The sequence below is a fragment of the Danio aesculapii genome, chromosome 13, assembly GCF_903798145.1.
Source record: "Danio aesculapii chromosome 13, fDanAes4.1, whole genome shotgun sequence".
NCBI lineage: Eukaryota > Metazoa > Chordata > Actinopteri > Cypriniformes > Danionidae > Danio > Danio aesculapii.
This window is the reverse complement of record NC_079447.1, coordinates 37,502,796-37,528,143: the sequence shown is the minus strand read 5'-3', so window position 1 is coordinate 37,528,143 and position 25,348 is coordinate 37,502,796. Positions and strand designations below refer to the sequence as shown.

At 37.5% G+C, this 25,348-nt stretch overlaps 1 protein-coding gene across 1 annotated transcript in view; it reads left to right on the top strand.

Annotated features, from left to right (window-relative positions):
• The window catches only part of vwc2 (von Willebrand factor C domain containing 2), a 52,549-nt gene that overhangs the window by 4,781 nt on the left and 22,420 nt on the right, over positions 1–25,348 (top strand). Inside the window, exons 2-3 of the mRNA XM_056470297.1 lie at positions 90–840; positions 7,370–7,499. Of these exons, the coding sequence (XP_056326272.1) occupies positions 193–840; positions 7,370–7,499 (778 nt within the window). The 5' untranslated portion in view covers positions 90–192. The remainder of the gene's footprint in view (positions 1–89; positions 841–7,369; positions 7,500–25,348) is intronic.

Here is a 25,348-nt window from a genome sequence, read left to right as displayed (position 1 = left end):
TGTTTGCTATCTGCTGTAGGCAGCTTTTTGACTGGCATAATATGGTCCCTGTTCATGGTGCTGAACCCTGCAGTTTGTTTCTCTTACAGATGTGACAACGCTTTTGCTGCAATAGTCTCTACCTGCGATTTGAGGATTGTAATGTGAGTCCAGGTGCAGTCCCATCATTTTATCCTGGAGGCGAGGAGGGAGATGCTTCACTCGGCTGCCATGACAACAGGACTTATCTTTGTTACCTGGCTCTTGTACACGAGTGCACGGGGCAATCCCATTGTGTCGGTGCCAGAAGGTGGGGAGAAAGAGCGTTTGGAGCGTGTTTTGACCCAAACCAAGGAGGGTGCATTGAGTCTAAGTGCAAAGCAGCGCTTGGAAGAGTTAAGTAATCTTGAACTGGAGGGAATTAAGGGTGGGAACAGATCCACTTCTGGTAGGACCAGACCCAACTTGAGCTCCTTGAGAAAAGGGTCCAAACTACAAGGAAAGACCCTTGAAGCATGGAGTGAGCAAGAATCACTTAAGCAAACTGAAGGAGCTCCTACGGAAGAAGCCAACATTTCTCTGGATGCAATTGATGAATATGCTTACCCTGATTATAGGGGTAAGGGCTGCATGGATGAAACAGGCTTTGTGTTCGCCATTGGTGAAAAATTCACCCCAGGACCATCCACCTGCCCATGCTTGTGCACAGATGAAGGTCCTTTGTGTGCACAACCTGAGTGTCCAAAACTTCATCCACGATGCCTGCGTGTCGACACCAGCCAGTGCTGCCCACAGTGCAAAGAGAAGAAAAACTACTGTGAATTTCGAGGAAAAATATACTCATCTCTGGAGGAGTTTAAGGTTAGAGCAGCACAATCGAGTGCTTCATTATCCATATGCCAGCTTTAACTAAGTTTATTTTTCTATTTTATCTGTGTTCAAAATTGTCAGGAGTGCTTAAGTGACCTTTATTTTTACATCAGACTTTGCCATTTAAATCTTTACTCTTATGAATCCCTGCTCATTATTGAGTGGAACTGAATTGCTGTGGTCCAGTGGACTTTTCTGTCCAGTTGAAGAAATATAATGTGTGCGCATCATATCTTGATTATGTATTGATTCCAGCAGACCAAAAAAAAAACAACAACATTTGAAACATTTCATTTTTAATCCTCAGCCCCATCCTTTCCACAGGGAAAAGGTTTGTCACAAGATACATTTGTTTTCTGCATTTTGTGCTCTGAAAGTGTGAAGAGCTCAATTGTTATGCGAAACTAATGGCAACTTATCTTGCTTAGGCTGTTATGTAAGAGAAGAAGACAGCTTTTTTTTTAATTTGAGGCCATATTATAATGCTCCCTAATGTTCGCCTTTAGTGAAAAACGCGTGTCATCAGTTTCAGAGTAAGCAGCAGGTGCACAAATTATTCTTTTTGAACCGCGTCTCTCACCCTTCAGTGCAGCCAGATCCATTAGCTGTTTCTACAGCTTATGCTCTTGATTTAATTTTCATTGGTTCCTTCTGTGTCATTGGAATCCTTATACAAAACACCTGAGCTTTATGGCAAGCACTGAGATTTATTAATGCAGAAGTCAGCATAAGAGCTTTTCACAAAGTGTGCTAATGACCAAGTGCTGAATTTATTGGTTTTGCTCATTCGCACCTAATGCATATTCAAGAGCGCAAAGGTAACAATTAAACCTTTGGCAGAATGAAAAGAGTCCAGTATCATATCTGTTTGGTCCCACAATGCAGGCCTCTCAGGGGGTGAAGGTGCTGAACGAGTTCACCTCAGATGAACTTTTCAATTTTAGAACCCCCTGTGAATTTTTATTTTATTTTCCATTACAATTGGAGGTGACACATTGTCCTCTGTTTTAGTTGTTGAAGATTGTCTCAGGAGATAGTGTGTGCAGAAGGTTCTTTTTTCACTGAAATGCTAATGCAAAAAAGTCTTTTGTATTTTTCGCTTGGAAGCAGAGAAGAAGCAGTGAGCAAAACTGAACAGTTTGTTCATATATACACAGTATGTGATTTCTGGGACATCTGTAGAGTCACATGAATGCTTCAGAAATCCAGCGTGTGACAGTAAGACTCTGAATTTGTCACATGAATACGGTTCGCTTCACATTTTTTGAACGCACATTTCTTCAACTACATAGATTGAAAACCAGTGATTTTTGAAAAAAAAAACGCATTTAATTCAGTTGTCTTTCAACTAGGAATTTACATAAAACACAGCAAAATTATTATTTTTTAAATTTCCGTTAACCATAATGCTGACTACATCTGAACATGCCATCCTTCATTTTGTGATGGAAATAATGGTGAAATAGACATTTGAAACATTTTGGAAGCACAATAACAGATTCTATCTCTTGCTAATATATTGTAAAAAATAGACATGAAAATTCCACCAACCTGAGTGAATATACCAACCTGCATGTGATATTTTCCTGGGTTTGAGAGATTTATTTTACTCATTTATTTCATCCCATTAAAAACAAGATTATATATAAGGCGCCATGGTGGCGCAGTGGGTAGCATGATCGCCTCACAGCAAGAAGGTCGCTGGTTTGAACCCCAGCTGGGTCAGTTGGCAGTTCTGTGTGGAGTTTGCATGTTCTCCCCGTGGGTTTCCCTCCGGGTGCTCTGGTTTCCCTCACAGTCCAAAGACATGCGGTATAGGTGAATTGAATAAGTTAAAATTACTATAGTGTACAGTATGTGTGTGAATGCTCGAGTGTATGGGTGTTTCCCATTGTTGGTTTGCGGCTGGAAGGGCATCCGCTGCGTAAAACATATGCTGGATAAGTTGGCGGTTCATTCCGCTATGGCGACCCCTGATTAATAGAGGGACTAAGCCGAAAAAAAAATGAATGAATATATATATATATATATATATATATATATATATATATATATATATATATATATATATATATATATATATATCATATAAAATGAATTGTTTCTTCGGTGCACCGCGATGCAGATGCGGACAATTCGGTATCGGTTCAGTAATAATCATAACCGGTTATTCTGTACTGATCTCATATGCAATATGTCGCTGCAACTTACTACGGCGAGGGAAACGAGCGCGAGTATTTAAAAACTCAAAAACTGTGAACAATTTCACTGCGTGTGTGTTTGCTGGATAGTCTTTCACTGACACTTACAGTACAAGCCCCTATTTCACTGCGATTGAGAGAATGAAAGTAAACTCCATTTCTCTCACTGTGGCCCATTTGACTGGCTGCGTGATGTTTCCTCTCCTTTTGACTGTTACAGCGATACTTCTGGATACAGACACAAATGCACAAGTTTTCTCCACTGCGTCTATCATGGATCAGCTGTGATTACTGCTGCAGTGTTGCCAGATGTAGCTGACCAATTCCAGCCCAAAAACTATCCAAAACCCGCTGAAATGCCTGTCCAAAACTGCCCAATCTGGCAACTCTGTGCCGCTGCAGTTTATCTGTATCACTCATCGGTGAACAGCGCCTGTAAAGTAAAATATAAAATTGTGTATGGAAAGCATTATCAATGCACCGTAATGCACCGAGATATCCCGAGATATCGAATTGAACCGAATCGATGGTATGATAATCGTAACCGAACCGTGAGACCAGTGTAGGTTCACACCTCTAATATATATTTATATATATAATTTCAAAACAGAGAGAGAGAGAGAGAGAGAGAGAGACAGCTTTTTATTTGAGGCCCTATTGTGATTCTCCCCAATGTTTGCCTTTAGTGTAAAATGCATATATGCAAACACATATATAACACTTAAAAGCAATAGCAATAACACTTATAAGCATATCACAAATTTGACATGAACTCACAATGCATATGTTACAGATTTTATTATTATTATTATTATTATTATTCGGAGCACCTGTAGGAAACCCACACGAACACGAGGAGAACATGCAAACTCCACACAGAAATGCCAACTGACTGCAGGGAGTCGACCTTCTTGCTGTGAGGTGACATTGCTAACCACTGAGCCACAGTATCCCTCCATATTATTATATTATGATTAGTATTATTATTAATATTATTATTATTATAGTTAATTCTGATTCACTGATGGACATTCCGAGTTGTACAATTACTTTCATTGAAACTTACAGCTAAAGTAATTCTGGGCAGGTCTTGATGACATCAATGTATGTATCAATGTATATGTCTTTGCCAAATTATTTAAGTTATTTCAGTGGTTCTTCAGGTGGTAGCCTTTAACAGCAAACGAACCAAAACCCACCAAGACATTGCCAATGCAAATTTAAGATGCAATATTTCTTAGTTTTTTATTACTATTTCGTATAAAATACAGAAAATAGAAAAATGCAGAAACATACAGTACAGTACAGTTCAATGTCACTTGAATTAAAATTGATTTCATTCTAATTTGATTTGTAAATGAGCACATTTTAAAACTTTTAAAACCTTTAACTAACACCTAACCATAAAGAATTAGAAATTAGAATTAGAATTAGAAATCTTTATTGTCCACACGTGTGGAAATTCATTTTTGGCCTCTCAAATATCACAAATACAAAACACAAACACAGCACAAACACAAAGCTTCCTGCACCACAGATTACCAACACACAAACCCTAACTATGAAACCATAAAATAACATACAAACTACTTCATGGTCATTTATTCAATCTGGCAATAGCAGACGGTATAAAAGATTTCTTAAAATATTTGTTTTTGCTGTGGGTACTCTGTAGCATCTACCAGAAGGAAGCGTACGAAAACAAAGAGTTTATTTGTTTATTTTGTTAATATGTTCCTGAAAACAATCTGTAACAAAATAGTTTATGTGATATTTAAGCTATATTGCTTTAAATAAAGGGGTGGCACGGTGGCTCAGTAGTTAGCACTGTCACATCACAGCAAGAAAGTCATTAATTCAAGTTAGAGTATGTGGATTTTGCGTCATCTCCCAGTGTTCGTGTGGGTTTCCTCTGGGTGCTCCGGTTTCCCCCACAGTCCAAAGACATGTGATGAATAAGCTAAATTGGCCTTAGTGTATGGGTATTTCCCAGTACTGGGTTGTGGCTGGACGGGCATATGCTGCGTTAAAACTTATGCTGAATAAGTTAGTGGTTCATTCTGCTGTGGCGAGCCTTGAAATATCAAGGGGCTAAGCCGAAGGAAAAATGATTGCTTTAAAAAAATGCAAATTGAAAATATCAGTTTTACTACTCTACTACAATTAGGTAGATGACTAAAGTATTTTGAGATGAGTTGCTACAAATGTTTTCGTATTCTATAGTATTCTGTATTTTACATCATAAAGGATTCTTGAAATGTTTATTTTTTTAATATGATTTAATTAAAATTGATTTAAAAGCAAATAATCACCAGTTATGTAATCCATGGGAAATCAATGAGAGGTGTTAATTTTCCAAAAAAAAAAGATAAGTACAAAGGTTGAACAATGAAACTGAAACATCTGGTTTTAGACAATAATAATTTATTAGTATAATGTAGGGCATCCTTTTGCTGCCAATACAGCATCAACTCATCTTGGGAATGACAGATACAAGTCCTGTACAGTGGCCAGAGGGATTTTGAGCCATTCTTCTTAGACTAGTGGCCAGGTCACATCGTGAGGCTGGTGGATGAAAACATTTCCTGATTTTCCATACTCCTCCAAACCACGCTAAAGTGGCTCAATGATATTAAGATCTGGTGACTGTGCAGGTCATGGGAGAAGTTCAACTTCACTCTCATGTTCTTTAAAGCACTCTGTCATCAGTCTTGTTGTATGTATTTGTGCATTATTATCCTGATACACGGCACCACCTTTAGAATAAAAGTTTGAAGTATCGGGTGCACATCATCTTTTAGAGTGATTCAGTAGTTCTTGGCAGTGATGTGCCCATCTAGCAAAAGTATTTGGCCTAGGGAATGCCATGATATTGCAGCCTAAATCATCCCTGATGCGCTCTGTGCTTCACTTTAGACTTGCAACAGTCTCTGTGGTATGCTTCTTTGGGGCTTCTCCACACCATAACTCTCCTGGATGTGGGTGAGACAGTGATGGTCAACTCAACAGAGACCAATACATGTTTAACCTTGTCCACAGCCCAAGATTTTTTCTGGCATCACCATTGAAACTGACATTTCGTCACCTTGGAATTATAAGGTTTTATCTGCATTCTGAAAGATTTTGAGATATTAAGCTTCGAAGTTTTTGCATTCCATATAGCAAACAGTATGTGTGTAACATTTGTTTTGTAAATAAAAAGTCTTAAAATGTAAACAACTTTTAAAAAAACATCCCATAATGTAAATAAGTTGTCATTTAATAAGAATAAGTCAATAACTCAATTTTGACAAAAATGTCAGATAGAACCTTCTAATTCTAAGGTGACGATTTGGCATTAGCATGAATGGCTATAGCAGCCCGGCAATGAATATTGACCCTGTGGCACTCCCGATGAACAATTTTGGTGGAAACAGGAGAGTTGAAGTGCACATTTAATTCCGCAATGAGTTGGGCAGATGTGGTTTTATGTTTTTTCAATACAATCCGGGTTAGCACGCAGAGATCTTTTTCAGACAGCTTCCTTATGTGTTCACAGTGGTATGCTGACATTACCCTGTATACCGTGACTCTTGAAACTGTACATCACAACGGCTCGCTGTCTTGGTCACAGATGCACCAGTGAGACATGCACCAACAATTTGTCCTCTTTTTATCTCTGAAATGTCACCCATAATGTCTGCATTGCAATGTTTTAAGCAAAACTGTGGTATTATTCTGCTAATTAAACCTTCACGTTCTTCTTTTACTAGTGGAATGTGAAATCAACAGGCTGGTAAAATTGAATCATGAAACCTCCAACACTAAATTGGCAAGTGTTTTTTTTTCATTGTCCAACCCCTCTACATACAGTACCATGCAGTAATTGTGTCTTTGCACAAATAAATGAAGGCCTTCTAATACTTTAAGTTTTATGATCTTCATTTAACAAATAGGGGTTGGGGGAGTTTGAATAAAAATAGTTCATTGAGACGGAGAAGTCTCTTTAGTTAAAGAATCACAACAAAAGTGGAAAGGTATTGATATTCATCCATAATGAATGGGCTAGAGTGTAAGGCACAACTCAAGAGTTCCCCGTAGACATAAATATGGAAAGAAAGGAAGGGAGATGAGGGATGCCAGAGGAAGTGACAAAAGGAATTAGGTGAGCATTGTTAATAAACTTTAAGTGCTGTGACTGGCAGGCTTATTTGAGCATGTTCATCAATTAAATCGAACACTCATCAGTTTCCTCAAAGCTCTTGTTCTTGTGCTGATGATTACATCACATATTAATCCTAATAATACAATCAATACATGCTATTGGTTTGTATTTCTAGGTGTCTCCGTGTGAGAAGTGCCGTTGTGAGCCCAGTGGGGAGGTGCTATGTTCAGTGTCAGCTTGCCCACAGACAGAGTGTGTTGATCCGGAGTATGAGCCTGACCAGTGCTGCCCAGTGTGTAAGAGCGGTAAGTGTTCATGTTCCTCCAGACTTTCTGTCAAACTGCAGAACCCCTGCTATGTCCCCTAGGAGGGAAAGAGGTGGGTTAGAATTACTTGTGTAAAATGACCACTGAGACTTCAGTCCACTACACCCAATTACCAAACCGCGGAGAACATTCACAGAAAGCGTGCACAGAGCTGTCCGCCTCTCCTATGCCTTGCGTGTGCATCCATCTCATTGTTCTATAATAGCCCGTTTACCATCAGTAAGATGATGCAAACCCAAGGAGAGTGCATTTGTCTGCAGGCCTTTGTTTAAGATGCATTATTCAGACAGCAATAGCATTAATGAACCTGCAAAGTTGCTCTGCTTGTTTCCAGGAGGTGAGGTGATTAGCACAGGCAGGTGTTTCAACTGCAGTCTGCTTTCTCCAGCCCTAGGGCACAGATGATTAAACTTTTACACATGTTTTTTTTTCTCCATTTGGCTGGAAATACAGAAGTATAAGGTACATAAATGTAGTCTCTCGTCAAAGCTCCCACTGCAGAGAAGGAAGTATTTTCAAAGCCACTCAACATGAAAAGCACCCTTGCACTGCAGACTTTTTTGCCTTTTTACAAAACCTTAGCGAGCAGCTTACCGAAGCAGCATTTTAAGAGATACCTGACGCACACTTGAAAAAAAGGCTTTTTCTGCAAAGAATCTTTATATAATTTCTTTTTTGGCATATTTTTAGCAAGTGTGTTTTGTGTGTCTTTTGAAGAAGGCAATCCTACAGTGCAATGCGATAAAACTAAATTAATCTAAGATGAAACTTCAACTCTTAATGTTACTCTTTGCTACTGATCATATTCTTTCATTATTCAATGGGTATTGTTAATTTAGCTACATGTTACATTTGGGAAAACATATTCACAATAAATTAGTCATGTATATGTATATATATATATATATATATATATATATATATATATATATATATATATATATATATATATATATATATATAGTTTTACTGAACAATTTGCCAACATTGTTTGGTGATTTGTCTACAGTATAATTTGTAAAGTTAGTGTCTTACCATTGCTGTCTTACCACTGCTGACTCTGACACAGCTGAAACTCATCTTTATTGATTACCTCGTCCTTATATATATATATATATATATATATATATATATATATATATATATATATATATATATATATATATATATATATATATATATATATATATATATATATATATATATATATATATATATATATATATATATATATACACATACATCACACTTTCACACAAACTTGTTTTCTGTTTTCTTGCCTTCCTGTGTTTTTGGACCCTTGCCTTGTTTCTTTGTTTTTGTTGTTTGCTGCCTGTATCAACCTTTTGCCTGTGACTCTGCTGACTACGGATCTGAATTTACCTTTATGTACCCGTTTGCTCCTGTTACTGACCATTGCCTGTTTGATGTTTCTGAATAAAATAGATGGATCCTCATCTCTGTTGTACCCTGACTGTCTTGTAACACTAAGAGCTTTCTCTCAGTAAACGTCTAATTATCTCTTATTAACTATAAGCAGGGTCAGACAAAATCTGGCTTTCTTTGTTATTCCTGCACACAATTTATGCAGAATGATTTTAAAATTATAGGAGGTGAAAACCTAACAAATAAATAAATAACTTCTTAACTTTTATTTAAGGTTTATAGTGCAAATCCAACAAGAACTAATGATAACAAATGCATGTTTATTGAAAAGTGTTCACAGTAGCAAAAGCAGCTTCACCGTAGCAGATAGACTAAACTTTAGTGAAATAAATAATTATTAAATTATTGTATTGTGCTGTTAGCAAAGAAACTTTAAATTATGAAAAAGAGTTGCAATTTTGCTTTTAAATAATAATATTATATATGAATAATATTTTTGAAAATATGTATTAGAATGAATTATTGACTCATAAAAAATTCACAGGGCTGCACAATGGAAAATCTGATATTGTGATACATATATTTAAAATGTCAAATATACGGTCAAAAGTTTGGGGCCAGTAGGATTTTTAAATGTTTTAAAATAAGCTTATCCTGCTTACCATGACGAAATTTTTCATCAAAATTGTGAAATGTTATTGCACTATGATATAACTGTTGAAAAGTAGTTTATAATTAATTTTATAATTTATTCCAGGGATTTAAAGATGAATTTTCAGCTGCATTACTCCAGTCTTAAGAGTCACATGATACATGTTAGTACCTAAAAAGTACAAAAGTGTTCCTCTTAAAATTTGTAGGTACTAATATATACTTTTGAGGTACCAATATGGACCCTTCAAGTACAAATGTCTACCTTTTGAAAAGGTAACACCCCAGTGACAGCTCGCATACCTTTATTTCTGAGAGTATATATATATATATATATATATATATATTATATACCGTAAAGTTAAATATTGTAATATGAATACAATTTCACCAGATTGCTTAAATAGCACACATTTGGAAAGATTATAATTCATAATTTTAGATCAGTTTTGGTGAATGTGTTGTGGAGTGAATCAAGCATAAAATAGACAAAATAATAAACAAATTTTAAGGATAGATTAATACAATAGAGCTAAGAAAAAAAGTGGAATAATCAGTACTCTATGATTTTCTGGGGAGTAAAGCAGTATTCCAGTACAGAAATTGAATAATCAAATTTAAAATAACACTGCATAGTCTTTATTGAATCAATAATTGTTAAAAATATATTTTTATTAAAGTTACAAACGTTATATAATGTCTTGATTTATATTCCCTTGAAATAAGACAGCCAAGGCCTTAAAAACAATTTTAGCCCATTACGGTTAAACTTTTCAGTGACTCCACATATTTCATGTGTTCTAAACTGGTCAACTATAATCCCAAGTCAACATTGCACATCAAGCTGTTTAACTATTGCAGATGCGCACATTGCAGTGTTAATGCTGAAATGATTATTGTGCAGCCCTACTTCACATGTTTTATTACTGGATGAAACAGCATTTTTGATGAATATATTGAATTAATCATCCAGTGACAAATACATTTTTAATGTATGCTTGTCACCACCGATTGTGATCACTGTTGTTGTTAAAGGTTTAATAAGCATACACAAATAATTAAGGTTGCATGGGTGTTTAAATCAATGTTGTGGTATTTATACAATTTATTGTGCAGCTGTAATAAAGATAAGTAAATGTCAAGTGAGAAATGCTATATGTGTGATGTGTTGCATTAAGGTTTGGGATGCTACCTTCAAAAGCTGTTGCCTATGTAGAAGACAGTGAGTCAACTCAGTAGGTTTGTGAACAGCCCTTTTGTCTGCCTTGTGCATGTTGTTGTTCTCTTTTTGGCCAGAGGAGTGTTTTTCTGGAGGGGGAGGGAAGAAATCTGTGACCTCGGGTTAGTGTGTGAGTGTTCTGTGATTGGAACACATTACAATGTCTTGGGAGAAGTTTTCTGAATCAGTGTGGGTTATATAGAGCTGTTTGAGATGCTTTTAGACAGCATGTCCAAGACTGTTGCTTCTTGTGTACGCCTGGATCCTGATCTAATATGGCACCGGCAGCCACGCTGCCTCCTTCAGCAGAAAAGAAATGATGACTTGGTAAATGGATCTCTGACTCGGCAGCTAAACTCTCAGCGTAGTGTGGACAGTGGGGGAAGGGGTGATGTGGGCCAATTATTTTAAAGAGCACACATGTTTAAATGAATCATCTTGGCATTTGCTGAGATGATGCCAAGACTTCCTAATCAGATCTCTCAGTTGGGGTTTGGGTGTGAGATAGAGGCCAAGGAACAAAAGCGAGCCAGTTTCATCAAGTCGTGCCATGGTGAATTCAAACAGCTTTACAGATGTATCTGCACCCTCAAAGTACGCCTGTATGGTTTTATGATGGATTGGAAGCATTTTCGCTCCACGCACAAGATTACAGCCGCCGAGTGATTTCACGGCATGCTGTAATACCACTGCTTGGCTTGGCGCCGTTGTGCTTGCCAGGTAGTCTGCAATTTGATTTCATCTTGGAATTGTTGCGATAGATAAAATCACTTTAATACTCTGTTTGTGTTTCCTGTGATTCTTGTGGGGGTGGATCACAGAGAGACGCGATGAGAGTGTGATGGGTGGCACCTCTGAGGCTTTTTCTGCAAATGTTTGTGGTACAAAGACTCTAGCACAGATGAACTGCAAGAAGCAGCCAGATGCTCTGACCCCATGAGATTTCCACTCTTCAAAAGTAAGACTTCAAAGCTTTGTGTGGTGACACCGTAGAATGGGTGCTGGCTGCAACAGCTACAGCAGTTGTATCTTGGCCTCATTTCATTCATTCATTTTCTTTTCGGCTTAGTCCCTTTATTAATCCACAGTGGAATGAACCGCCAACTTATCCAGCATATGTTTTATGCAGCGGATGCCCTTCTAGCTGCAACCCATCTCTGGAAACATCCATACACACTCATTCACACTCATACACTACGGCCAATTTAGCCTACCTAATTCACCTGTACCGCATGCCTTTGGACTGTGGGGGAAACACACGCGAACGCAGGGAGAACATGACCCAGCCGAGGCTCGAACCAGCAACCTTCTTGCTGTGAGCGACAGCACTACCTACTGCACCACTGCGTCACCCTATCTTGGCCTCTTATAAGGACAATAATCACATACACAAACTTAACATTTGACGAGACAACATCAAGGATGTTCATTTGTTGACAGCTGATCCTGGACCCCCCAGAAGTACATCATTTCAAATAGATTATAGAGTCACTTTTAGCCAAACACTTGGGGCCTAAACGCCATGACTGATCAATTTGATGTCTTTCTGATTTAACTCATGAATACGTTAAAAAATCTATCAAGGTTAATTCAACATTATCAAATACATCTGTGACCTGAATTGAACTAGATGACACAAAAAAGTCCATGTGTGTAGGGTCAATTTTGATAGATTGAACAGAACATTCATAAGCTGGGGTCAGCAGGATTTTTAATTTTGCAACATATAGAGCTCTATTTTAACAATCTCGGCGCAGAGTCTAAAGCGCATGGCGCAAAAGCAATAAGGGCGTGTCCGAATCCTTTTTTGCTATTTTAAGTATGAAAAAATACGGTTTGCATCAAGGCGCATGGTCTAACAGAGTTGTGCTTATTTTCTTAATGAGTTATGGGTGTGTTTTGAGCATAGCATGTATTAAACCAATCAGAGTTACCCATTCCCTTTAAGAGTCAGTTGCGTTGGGCAATAGCGCATTTGCTATTTATATGATGGACTTTGTAAGTGGAAAAATGCTTTACTTGAGAGAAACAGTTAAACCATCTGCAGCACGTGGATAAAGAATGAGCCTCCATTTTGCCTTTTTTACTTTTTCTTTACTTTACTTTTACTCTTTACTCCTTTACTTTTGTGGATAAGGAAACAGTGTTGTACGCACTCCACTAGACATTCATTAGCTTATATATTTAATTTTGTTTGTTAAGCGCAAAGATTCATTTCAAATTTATTTTTAAATTCAGTTCTAATTTCCAGCAAATGAACTAAATGAAACAGTAACAGTAAAATGAATAAATGAACAATAATAACGAAGTGTGGTCAAAAAACTAATTTCTGTCCAGACACATCCTATTCTTGTGCCCCATATAGTGACGCATACGTCTTCAAAACCCATACAGGTGAACAAATCTAAAACAGTTTTTATTAAAGCAAATATAAATATGCATATAATAATAATACTTCACGTATTACCTTCACAGGAACCCGCAAAATGAGGGATAAGGGTAAGGGCTAAGTTGTTTAATTTGGAATTGAGTCTAGGAGTCTATTATGTAAACAGCAATTTTTTTATGACCTTAATCTGACTAAAGACAAAATCGATCTAAATAGAAAATGAAATAAGATGTGTGAAGTATGCCTATTTTAGTTGCATAATTGAAGTTCTGTACAGACATGTAAACACCTTAATCAAACTATATTCTGGACTACTGACAAGGTATTCCATACACACACAGCTGTTTGACACTATTCTCTGCACCTACCGAGTCAGTAAATGACCACAAATGCGAAATGTGGAGAGCTTTTTTCCATTGGTATTCAATTCCGTTAAAATAACACTCTTCCATCAGTCATATTCTTTCATACTCTGTTAAGGTTTGTGTAGAGGAAAGGAGCGAGGACTCAGGTGCAGAACTAAATGGGTTTTTATTAATTGTAAAGATAAAATAAACAGCAAAATAAACTACCCAGAGGGGTAAAACATTAATGAAATAAATAAACAAACAAGACTGGGCAGGCTGGCAGGGATCAAAGCTGGAACACACAGGACTGGAACACTTAAGACAAGGCAACATATGACGACATACGATGACGAACGGCCCAGGATAGCAGACATGAGGAGGTTATAAGCAGAAATAAATGGACACATAAACCGGTAAACATGAAAAACTAATAATGGGTTAACAAGGAGGGTGGGACTAGACAATAGACGGGAAAGCACATGACACAAAGACACAACACAAGCCATGTGCTCACATAAAACAAGAACACGCAGCCAATGAGAGAACTCATTAACCGCGTGTTTGTAACACAACACTGAAGCACACAACAAAAGCACGCGACCACAATGTAAACTTAGAGCCACGTGCTTTGACAGACGCAAGACATGAGCACACGATAGATGAACACCTCACCGTGCGCTCACACATATGCAACGCGCATGTTTTATCTCAGCGCCAAACAAAACCGAAACCAACTAGACGGAGACGCTGAGAATGAAACACAAACACAAGTACAAGCGCGCGCGTCCCAAGGATGCACAGACCCTGCATCAAGCGGGAGCGTGCATGGTCCACACGCACCTATGACGACGCACACCCAGAGACACACACAATGACAAAACAAGTGCTCGACCCAAGAAAACTTGAGCCGAGCACAACAGGACAGGACAAGACAGAGCTAGTGTCCGGACTCTGCCACCAAAACAACAATTTACTAAACCAGAGTGGCAGAACCCTGACATACTCGCTTCTAGTAGCTCAGTTCGTCACGGGGGCATGGATGAAATGTTCCTGAATGAAAGTGAAACTGCCAAACTGCTGTTAAAGTCGAAAATTTTTTAAATTAAACACGAAATTACAGGAAAAGTCTGGAGGAAACGTGAATAGCAAGCATGGTGACACAATGACATTAATTAATCTATGTACTATAACATGTAAAACAGGATCATGAAAAGAACATTCAATAAGCAACTCATGTAAACACCTTAATTATATCTTATTCATATAGTCTTGTTCAGATTAAGGCAAATAATTTGATTAATGGTGTCCATGTAAACATTGTCAATGCGGTTACCTGATTATTACAATAATCAAATCATCTTACTGACCACAGTTTTAGATTGCTAAAGCTAAAACTTGCTAACCAGCTAAAACTTGACCGCTTGCTCAACACAGAAACTTTTCAACTTTCCATGCGAGTTACTTGTCCAATAAATCAGAAGGAGAATGATTATTTAATTGGTGCCATTAAGAGTCAATTACCATCTGATTGACTGCATCTTTGTATGAGAGACCAGCCCTTTGAGAAAAATGTGGTGTCTGAGGGATGAAATGATAATAGCTGCAGAAGAAATGGGGGCTGTCGTCTTCATTTTGGTTGGCAGACTTGACACTGAATGGGGAAGCAGTGAGGAGAATCGATTTCTAAATGGGTTGCAAGCATTTCTCTCATAATCATAATCTTGTGCTCGGTTCACTCTCACCACGTTACGCCCAGCAGGGGTGACAGAAGCGTCCCCCCGACTGTTTTTGCTCAGGTCACAGAAACCACGCAATTCAAAGGATGTAAACGCTTGTAATTTGTTCGGTCATTAGAACGGCTCATCATCGAGCTGATTCATCCATGGTCAGCGTCAGCAGCTCGAAGAAAGTGCAGTAAACAAAGTGCAAGGCCACCTACACCAAGACAGTGGAGCACATTTTATCCTATTAGCCACAGTTTCATTAATTTTAAGTGGTTGTTAACACGTGGAAAGCACAAAGGGTTTATAAAGCAGTCATGAGGGCTGATATCTCTATTTGTTGCTCGCGAAGAGCCGAGGTAAGCAGCTCTTTCTTGGCTCCTGAATGAAGTATTATGTTCCTGTGCAGCGGGTCTGTTGTTGGAAGAGTATGCTGGGAGACACTTGAGGAAGTGCCATGGGGGGAGATGAAAGTGAACGCTATTGCTAATATCCACCCCAGGCAGTTGTTCATGAATATCAAAGAACATCTGCGAGCAGCAGCAATGTTGGGACTCAAAAAGAACCGAGAAGAAAAAAAAAACATTCGGATTCAGTCATAGCACTCCTTCGTTCTTTTCACTCACCAAGGGACTGTCAGTAAATAATAAACTTGGCATTGAGTGATTTTCTTAGTGCTTTAAAATTCAAAGAGAAAGCGGCATCATATATCAAATATGCTGAAACATCCAAAACACTCTTTTAGGAAAAGATTCATGTGCTATAATCAAGAATACTAATTGCCGTAAATTGGTCATATAATCATTATAATTGTTAATAATAATTTAATAATAATTGTTGCTGTTTCCTTTGATTATGAATCAGTGCTTTTGAACCATATTTTAGGTGAACAGATTTTTTAAATTTAATGAATCGTTCTCATTTGCTGTGATGTCAAATGACTATTTTTTGTTTTCTGAAGTATCTCATTTGGAAGCAGATTGGCTCTGAATGAGTCATCACAGGTGTATTCCATTCAACTTTAAGTGTCCCGTGAAGTAGACAATATAAAGTAAGATTCCAATCGGAATGAAGCTTACATGTTTAGTTACAAGTGCACTGCACACAGCATAGGCAATAAAGCTGCACGATGATTTGAAAAAAGATTGTGATCTCGATTCGACCCCCTAGACGATCTTAATCCAGCATTTCTACGATTCTGTCAATCATATTTTTAAGTTCAGGAGAGAAGCAAAGGCGGCAGCTCAAGTCTTCTCATTGTTTCACATACATTGCTCATCAACATGGACACCTCCAAATGGTGTTTAAAGTGTCACATACTGTATTTAAAAGATATAATTTACCCAAAAATGTCATTTTTGTCTTCATGTAATGATGTATTCGCGGCCGCGAAATCATACATGACGTGAGCTGCTAACCATGAACTGTGACCACAAAGAGGGCGCGAGCGTCTACTTTAGTGAATAGAACCTGCATAGGCTGTGAATAACAGGTAATAAAGTTGTAAATAACATGCAGTTTGTGGCACAGAGTGATTGTTTTGGAGCTGCACGGGAAATATGAACAGCACTTAACAGTGAAAATGAAACCGAAATCACGCACATCATTTAAAAAACCATATCGCATTTTAGAGTTATGATTATGACAAGCATTTAATATGTTTTTCTTTCATAGCGAACAGTTGTGCTTGCGAATAAATGTTTACAGTGTCAGTATAACTACTCTGTGCTATATAATGTTAAAAATAATGCAAGAGGGAATCTGATAATGACAAATGTCTGATTATACAAGTGAATAAATGATCTAATAATGATGTCAATGACAGATTGCAAGCCTATGTCTCAAACATAATAATTTAACATCAGAATTATGAACGGTTGTATTTGGATGTCATCACTTAACTGTGCATTATTGACCAAGACAAATTTAAAGGGCACCTATGGTAAAAAATCTACTTTTCAAGTTGTTTGGACAGACATATGTGCATGTATGGTGTATAGACCATCATATTGGGGTGATATAAGCACACCCAGTGCTTTTTTTTCAATTTAACAACATAAAAAAATGGTGGACCAATTGGAGCGGTTTTGAGATCGACCGCAACTTTACGTAGGAGTGCGGTCCCCCCACCCACCAATATTGATTGACAGACGCGTCATCATATCCTCAGTTTGTTGATTCACGTTCGCCATTTTCAGCATGAGTCGAAGTGATATCACTAAAGGAACACCCTTGCTCTATTTTTAGATGCAAGGCTCATTGGGCTCAACACAAGATCAATATTCTCCACATTATCGCTCTAATCGGAATTATTGGTTGTATCTTTAAGTAGGTTTGCAAACATGTGTACTTCTCATTGAGTCTACCTTATACTTCAGCCGTTTGCATTTCTCGCGATCGCAGAAGCTCCCTGTGATCTTAACTAGGTGCTGCTGTACCTGACGCTGTGTCATGCGTTTTAGAATTCTAAACATAGGTTTCTATCAGGGTACACACAACAGCGCGACGATTCGGGACACTTCATGTTTCTGCCGCGCCACAGAGAGTGTCTGGTGTGTCGTGTCGCGGCTTCGAGCGACGCATCCCATGCCTCAGTCAAAGTTAATTTGTGGTTATTAGTCTCTGTGTACAAGCTCGGTACTTGAAACTAGCACACAGTTGGCTGTAAAACTATACAAAGACACAAAGGATTTTGTACTCTCTGCTTGGTCTGTGTCCGAGTCTGCCCTAACACAGAGCAGGTGAGCTCATGGCTCCGCCCCCTTGTTACGTTGGGCGGGAAGCCAAAACTAATCTACATGTGAAGCAACACATCCCTAAATCAGCGAGCTGTGGACACGCCCCCAACATGACACTTTTTAACACATTATAATAAAAAAATCTGAATTGTGTTTTGAACTGAACCTAAACTGGCACACTCAGAAGAACCATAATATTAATATTAAATCATAAAAAAGAGGTAAACTATGTGCCCCTTAAAGTCTGTTTAAGTCCACCATTCAAAGTCTATTCAAAATTAAGCATTTTAACCAACAGTAGACCTACACATAATGTTATTGTTGTTGTTTTACCATATGTTTGGGAAAACCAATAATAATAGCTGCCTCATATTAACCTTTATTTTACATTTACAGAATCATGAGAAAATCGTGATCATTACTTTAAGCAAAAAATTGCGATTCTCATTTTAGCCAGAATTGTGCAGCTCTAATAGGCAATAAGAGATTGTCAATTTACCCATGAGCCACTGTGGATTATTGTAAAGCTGCGGTCACTTTTCTCCCAATAGTCTTCCATTCATGCGCACGTGAATCCGTCAGACCGGAAGCACAAGCTCGTGTGCAAGTTTTGCAGTTCGCTGCGTTGGAAAGTTCAAGCTTGGTGAACTCTGACCTGCGAAATCGCATCACATGATTGCGTGAGACCAATTGAAGATCAGAACATGACTTCTCTGGACATAAATTTAAAACATGCACCAATCGCTCGCTTTTTTAAATGTCTAATCAGCTTGTTTAATCCCACCCCTTTTTGTAGTGCCGTTCAACAGAATTTCGCATGCACAAACTTTAGTGTGACCACAGCATTAATCGTAGAAACCCTCTATGGCATGACTTTTTGTTTTAGGTGAAAATGTTTTTGTGGTGGGAGCTTGGGGGTCCCTCATAATATATCAATAATAAAATGTGCTCTCACTGGATTTTGGTTTGTTGCCTCAGGGCAACAACATGCTTTTAGGGCACTAATATGCCAAGATTTTTAGTATTTAATTATCTGTGAAATATCTGTTACCTCACAGCAAGAAGGTCACTGGGTATGTTGGCATTTCTGTGTGGAGTTTGCATGTTCTCTCCATGTTCGTTTGGGTTTCCTCCAGGTGCTCTGCTTTTTTTTTTTGTCAAAAGACATGCGCTATAGGTGAATTGGGTAGGCTAAATTGTCTGTGGTGTATGAGTGTGAATGGGAGTGTATGGTGTTTTCCAGTGATAGGTTGCGGCTAGAAGGACATCCGCTGCATAAAACATATGCTGGATAAGTTGGTGGTTCATTCCGCCCTGCGACCCCAGATTAATAAAGGGACTAAGCCGAAATGAAAATCAGTGAATGAATGAATGAATGAGAAACAAACAAGCAATACATACATTACTAAATGTTTTAATTGTTTAATTAATTTTAATTTAACAATATATTTTATTTAATATAAATGTTCATTCATTCATTAATTTTCCTTCGGCTTTGTCTCTTTATTCATCAGGGGTCACCACAGCGGAATGAACCGCCAACTTATACAGAATATGTTTTACGCAGCGGATGCCCTTCCAGCCACAAAACCAGTACTACGAATCACCCATACACTCTCACATTCACACACATACACTACGGCCAATTTAGCTTATTCAATTCACCTACAGAACATGCCTTTGGACTGGGGGGAAAACCGGAGTACCCAGAGTAAACCCACATGAACACATGGAGAAAGTGCAAACTCCACACACAAATGCCAACTGGCCCAACCAGGACTTGAACCAGCGACCTTCTTGCTCTGAGGCGACAGTGGTAACCACTGAGCCACTGTGCCACCCAATATACATGTTATATTATTGTAATATAATATTACATTATATTTAAGTTATATTTTATCTAACACCAGCCATAAGTGGTGTGTTGTGTGTTACTATGGGATACTGTAGATGTGAAGCAGAGGTGAGTGTCACATTTATGTCACTTGGCTTTAGGTGAACCTACTCTATATCTCCCTTTCTTTGTATCCATGACCATCAAGTGGGCTGTATCCAAATGCGCATCAGGGACTACATAGCGCACCGATATCAAACTAGTAAATGAATTAGTTAAATAGTTAATTAGGCTTAAAGCTAAACTGTAAGCAGAAGTTTTAGCAGAGCTTAAGTTGGCTATGGTGCCAAAAAGTGCTCTTCTGCCCCCAAAAGAAAAGTCACACATACCTAAAATGTCATTGGTCACCAACTTATTAGACTTTTAAATCTGTAATGATGCAGGCATGGCCACAGAGATGGAGTTCCACATGCAGCTTTATTTAGTAAATGGTCAGGTAAATAGAGCTTAAGCTGCCTATGGTGCCAAAAAGGGCTCTTCTGCCCCCAGAAGAAAGGTCACACCCACCTCAAATGTCATTGGTTACCAACTTATTATTAGACCTTTAATTCTGTAATGATGCAGGCGTGGCCACAGAGATGGAGTTCTACGTGCAGCTTTATTTAGTGAATGGTCAGGCAGGCAGGGGTCAAAACAGGAACAAAACATAAATAGCAATGACAATCCAAAAAGAGTAGTCCAAGAAACAGGCAAAGGTCAGGGCAGGCAGAAAACTATCACAATCCAAAAAAAGACCAAGAATCAAAAACCAGACAGAGCAAAACATGGGAGCAAGGAACACAGAACAATACTGAGCAAGGAATTAATGTCTCTGGAGTGCTTAAATAGTCCAAGAAATCAGTGAGGATGAGCTGCAGCTGTGTGAGTGAAATCAAGGGGGATCTAGAACTGGTGTGGGAGTGTCAGGCATGATGGGATATGTAGTTCGGTAAAGTGGCAGATTTGTAGTTTTCCAGCAATCTCCAACTGCTAGATCGCTGGTCATCATAACAACTGTGATGTTTAACTTCAAAAAATTAAAAGGGAGTTGTATAAGCCAAAAAAATTGGTTTGTTGCCTGAGAGCAACACCATAGAGCCCCGGCTGGGCATTTCTGTGTAATGTTTGTATGTTCTCCCCATGTTCACATGGGTTTTCCCTGAGTGATCCGGTTTCACCTACAGTCCAAAGACAACATGGTGTATAAGTGAATTAGATTAACAAAATTGGCCATGGTGTATGAGTGTATGTGTGAATGTGAGAGTGTATGAGTGTTTCCCAGTACTGGGTTGCAGCTGGAAGAGCATCCACTGTGTAAAACATATGCTGGGATAATAGTTTTTTTCCTCTGTGGCGACCTCTGATAAATTAGGGACTAAGCCAAAGGAAAAATGAATGAATGAATGAATGCATGAATGATTAAATAAATTAATGAATTGTAACAATGATACCAGCATCATAACCTTTTAGTGAAAAGTTCTTCAAAGAAACATTTTTCATAGTGTGAAATATTTATGATCTAAAAAACCTTTCTCCACTTAAAAAAAAAACGTTTTGTAGTTTGAAAAGGTTCCATATATGTTAAAGGTCCTTTATGGAATCATCAATGCCAATAAAGAACGTTTATTAAGAGTGGGCACTTTACAGCCAGAGTTGTTTCCCATTACTTTTAACTCACTGCCAATCTACCATAATACTACAGTGCATCCAGAAAGTATTCATAGCGTTTCACTTTTTCCTCATTTTTTTATGTTACAGCCTTATTCCAACATGGATTAAATTAAGTTATTTCCTCAAAATTCTACACACAATACCCCATAATGACAATGTGAAAAAAAATTTAATTGTTGCAAATTTATTAAAAATAAAACCTGAAAAAAAGTATTCACAGCCTTTGCTCAATTTTTTTATACACTTTGGCAACAGTTACATTCCTCATTTGCAGCACCTCTCAGGCTCTATCAGGTTGGATGGGAAACGATTTTTAGCTGTTTTCAGATCTCTCAAGATATGTTCAATATGATTTAGGTCTGAGCTCTGGCTGGGCCACTCAAGGACATTCACCTAGTTGTTGTAAAGCCACTGTACATGTGATTTTTCATTTTTTTCATAAATTTTTTTGCAACATTTTCAAAAAACCTTTTTTCACATTGTCATTATGGGGTATTGTGTGTACACTGTAAACCCTAATGGTGTCTTTACTTAAACAATTAAGTAAAGTTGACTGAACATAACTTAAAACTTTGCATTTTGGTCCTATCACTTAAAAATATTAGTTAATTTAACTTACGTACCATGAAATTGCATAAACTTAAGATTTCAAGTGTAGTGAGCTCAAAATCATAATTAATCCTTAATCCTTAAAAAATGTGTCATTTTTAAGTGCAAGGTCTTTTTTAAATCAGAAAACAAATGGCTTCAGCTATAATTATTCATCATAATGTGAATAAGTGGCTACTTCTTTTTTGTTTAAAATTTATAGTTAACTTAGTATAAAGTTTGGTGAACTGAACAATTTAAGTATAATCTACTTAAGTACTAAGTTTGGTGAACTGAACAATTTAAGTATAATCTACTTAAGTACCAAGTTAAATAAACTTAAATATCCAAGTTTTGGGAGACTCCATTACTCAATTAAATTGAGGCAACGGGTTTACTCAATTAATTTAGTTCTTAATAGGGTTTTCAGTGTAGAATTGTGAAAAAAATAAATGAATTGAATCCATTTTGGAAAAAGACTGTAACATTAAAAAAATGTAAAAAAAAGTGAAGCGCTATGTATAATTTCCGGATGCACTGTATACGCATTGTTGGTGAAACAAACTAGTCGAAACACCAACTCGCTAAAATGTGTTGGTAATGAAGTTACTTGCAGACTAACAGTGTTAACACATGACATGTCTTATTTGTTAACATTACTAATCCAATATTTCATTAACCTTTTTGTATGTAACCTTTCTGTAACACAAGAAGTGCTAAACACTTGATATGTGTTTGTTCACTGTGGATTAACTGTGGATTACCGTGATAATACATGACTGGTCAATCACAATATTTCAAATTATGTTATTCCTATGTTATTCTGCATAAACAACCACATAGATTTACATGATCCCTTTCTTAACATATACTGTACAACTTTTGATTTTAAATTAAATTAAATTTTAGAATTAAGCATATAACACAGAATGCAATATATCTATGAGAATGTCTGTCACATTCCTTGTCAACAGCCCTTTTGCCAGCCCACTCACCCATTTTCTCACCAGCTCAGTGACCAACTTAAATTCAATTGACTCCATCCCCCAGCATTTTCCTGCACCCATTCCTCTAATCAGCACACCTGCCAGAGACCACCTCATTCCCCAGACTATAAAATCAGCCAGCACAAACAGAGTATAGAGATCGGAGTGGTGTGGGAGAAATTCAGGTGCATTTAAAATCTCACAAGCAGTGCCACGTGAAATAGAACAATTATTATGTCAATTATTTGAGTGCTTTCAGAGCTCAAAAACAAGATAAGTGTGATTTCGTTAGCTGTTGATCACTTCTTTGTTCATTGTAAGTAATGAATTATAATTATATGTTTATATACAGAAACATTACTATATGGTAATGCACTTAGTAGCTACTTAGCTACTTAGTGCTTATAGTTATTCAGCCAGAATGCACCATTGCACAATTGCTTGAAATAGAAATCGTTATTTTACTTTTTTCCTTGTTGTTTCAAGGGTTAAAAGGATCACTTTCCCAAATATTCTACAGTAAGGTGGAATTGCTAAAATGTGGGATTTTAATAATGGTAGCATTTTGACACTTTTAAGGGTGCTTTCACACTTGGTTCAGCTGCCTGGACTGTACCCAAGTTCGATTGTCCCCCCTTACCACCTTCTCAGTTGGTTTGTGTTCACATTGCCTTTTTTCCTTCTGAAACCCGGTACGCTTGCGTCATCAAGCTGCTATTGCATGTACGGCTGTTGCTAGGTGACAGACATGAAAACAAAGTGCCAAAATGGAAAGACGTCCGCACATTGCAATTGTTCTGCTTTTACTGGATCTGGATCTGGTTTTGGACAAATAGAAAGCGACTTGGTCTATCTGCCGCAAAAATATTTTAAACGTTCAGAACATAATGCGATGTCTGCAGAAGCTGTTTTTGGAGGAGACAAGCAGACATTATTACTGTGCTTGCCTTGGCTCAGTCCCACTTGTCACCAAGGTACAGTACATGATACACACACTTACACACACACAAATGACCGTTATGATAACGATAGTTTGTTGTACTGTTGGCGGTTCACTTCCGATATTTGGTACGATTGCATTCATACCAGAAATAAACTGGACCAGAGTTCGCGCGAACCATACATTAAACCACTCGGTACTGTTCGTTGGTGCGCACCCAAGTTCAGAAGACACGTTCACACTAGCTAAAAATATCGTACTCTGACGTCAAACGAACTCGCGTGCGAACCAAAAGTGCTAGTGTGAAAGCACCCGAAGATGTAGAATAGTAAACATAGTTTTTACTATGTTATAAGTACAAGTTTTTGTGCAGTAGCCTTATATATATATATATATATATATATATATATATATATATGTTTTTTATTTTTTGTTTGCAAATCCAAGAACATCTTCAAATTTAAATTATTTTGTTTTATTTAGCGCAAAAATCATTTGATGCATTACAATATTCTATATAAGGATCACAGTGCAGTTCCAAAATACTAATTAATTAACCTATTTGCCATTTTAACCATTTAGCTAGTTCATGTTAACTCATGTTAAACAGAAAATAAAGTATTTAACTTTATTGTAAAGCATTACCATATTTATGTAGCAGTATGTTTTATTGTAGCAACAAACCATAAACTCCTGTAATATGCATCTGTGTTTGATGACAGGGTGTTCTGAATGAGCTGTCAACAGAAATACAGATTTCTGTTCTCAGTGAATAGGGAGCAGTAAACACTACGTAGAGTCCATGTCAATCAAAGCACAGCTCTTCATAATGAATTGATTTGTTAATGAAGATCAGCTAATGAACTGAACAAAGCCCCAGTCCCACTTTATATTAAGTGGTCTTGAACACTAGACACTGCATAAAAAATAAATACAATGTACTTGTTGTATTCATATTGAATTACACAACACTTATGATGCTATTGATGTTGGACACAGGTAGGAATAGATACAGGTTTAATTGATACAGTATGTGTATGTTTAAGTGTGTTAAGTTGTAAGGGGTGGGTCAGTAGGGTAATTATGAATTTAATTACAGTTGAAATAACATGCAGGTACACTGTAAAACCCAATAGTCAACCTTATCAAATAAAATGAGTGTAGTTAACTCAGAATTGACTGAAAGTTAATTCTACTAATTTAAAAAGAGTTTTGAACTCAGTGTTGAAGGTAATGAGTTAATTAAATACCTCATTACTTCAACTTAAATGGAGTAAGTTCACAGTACTCATATAGATTAGATTTTTAACTCAAATGGT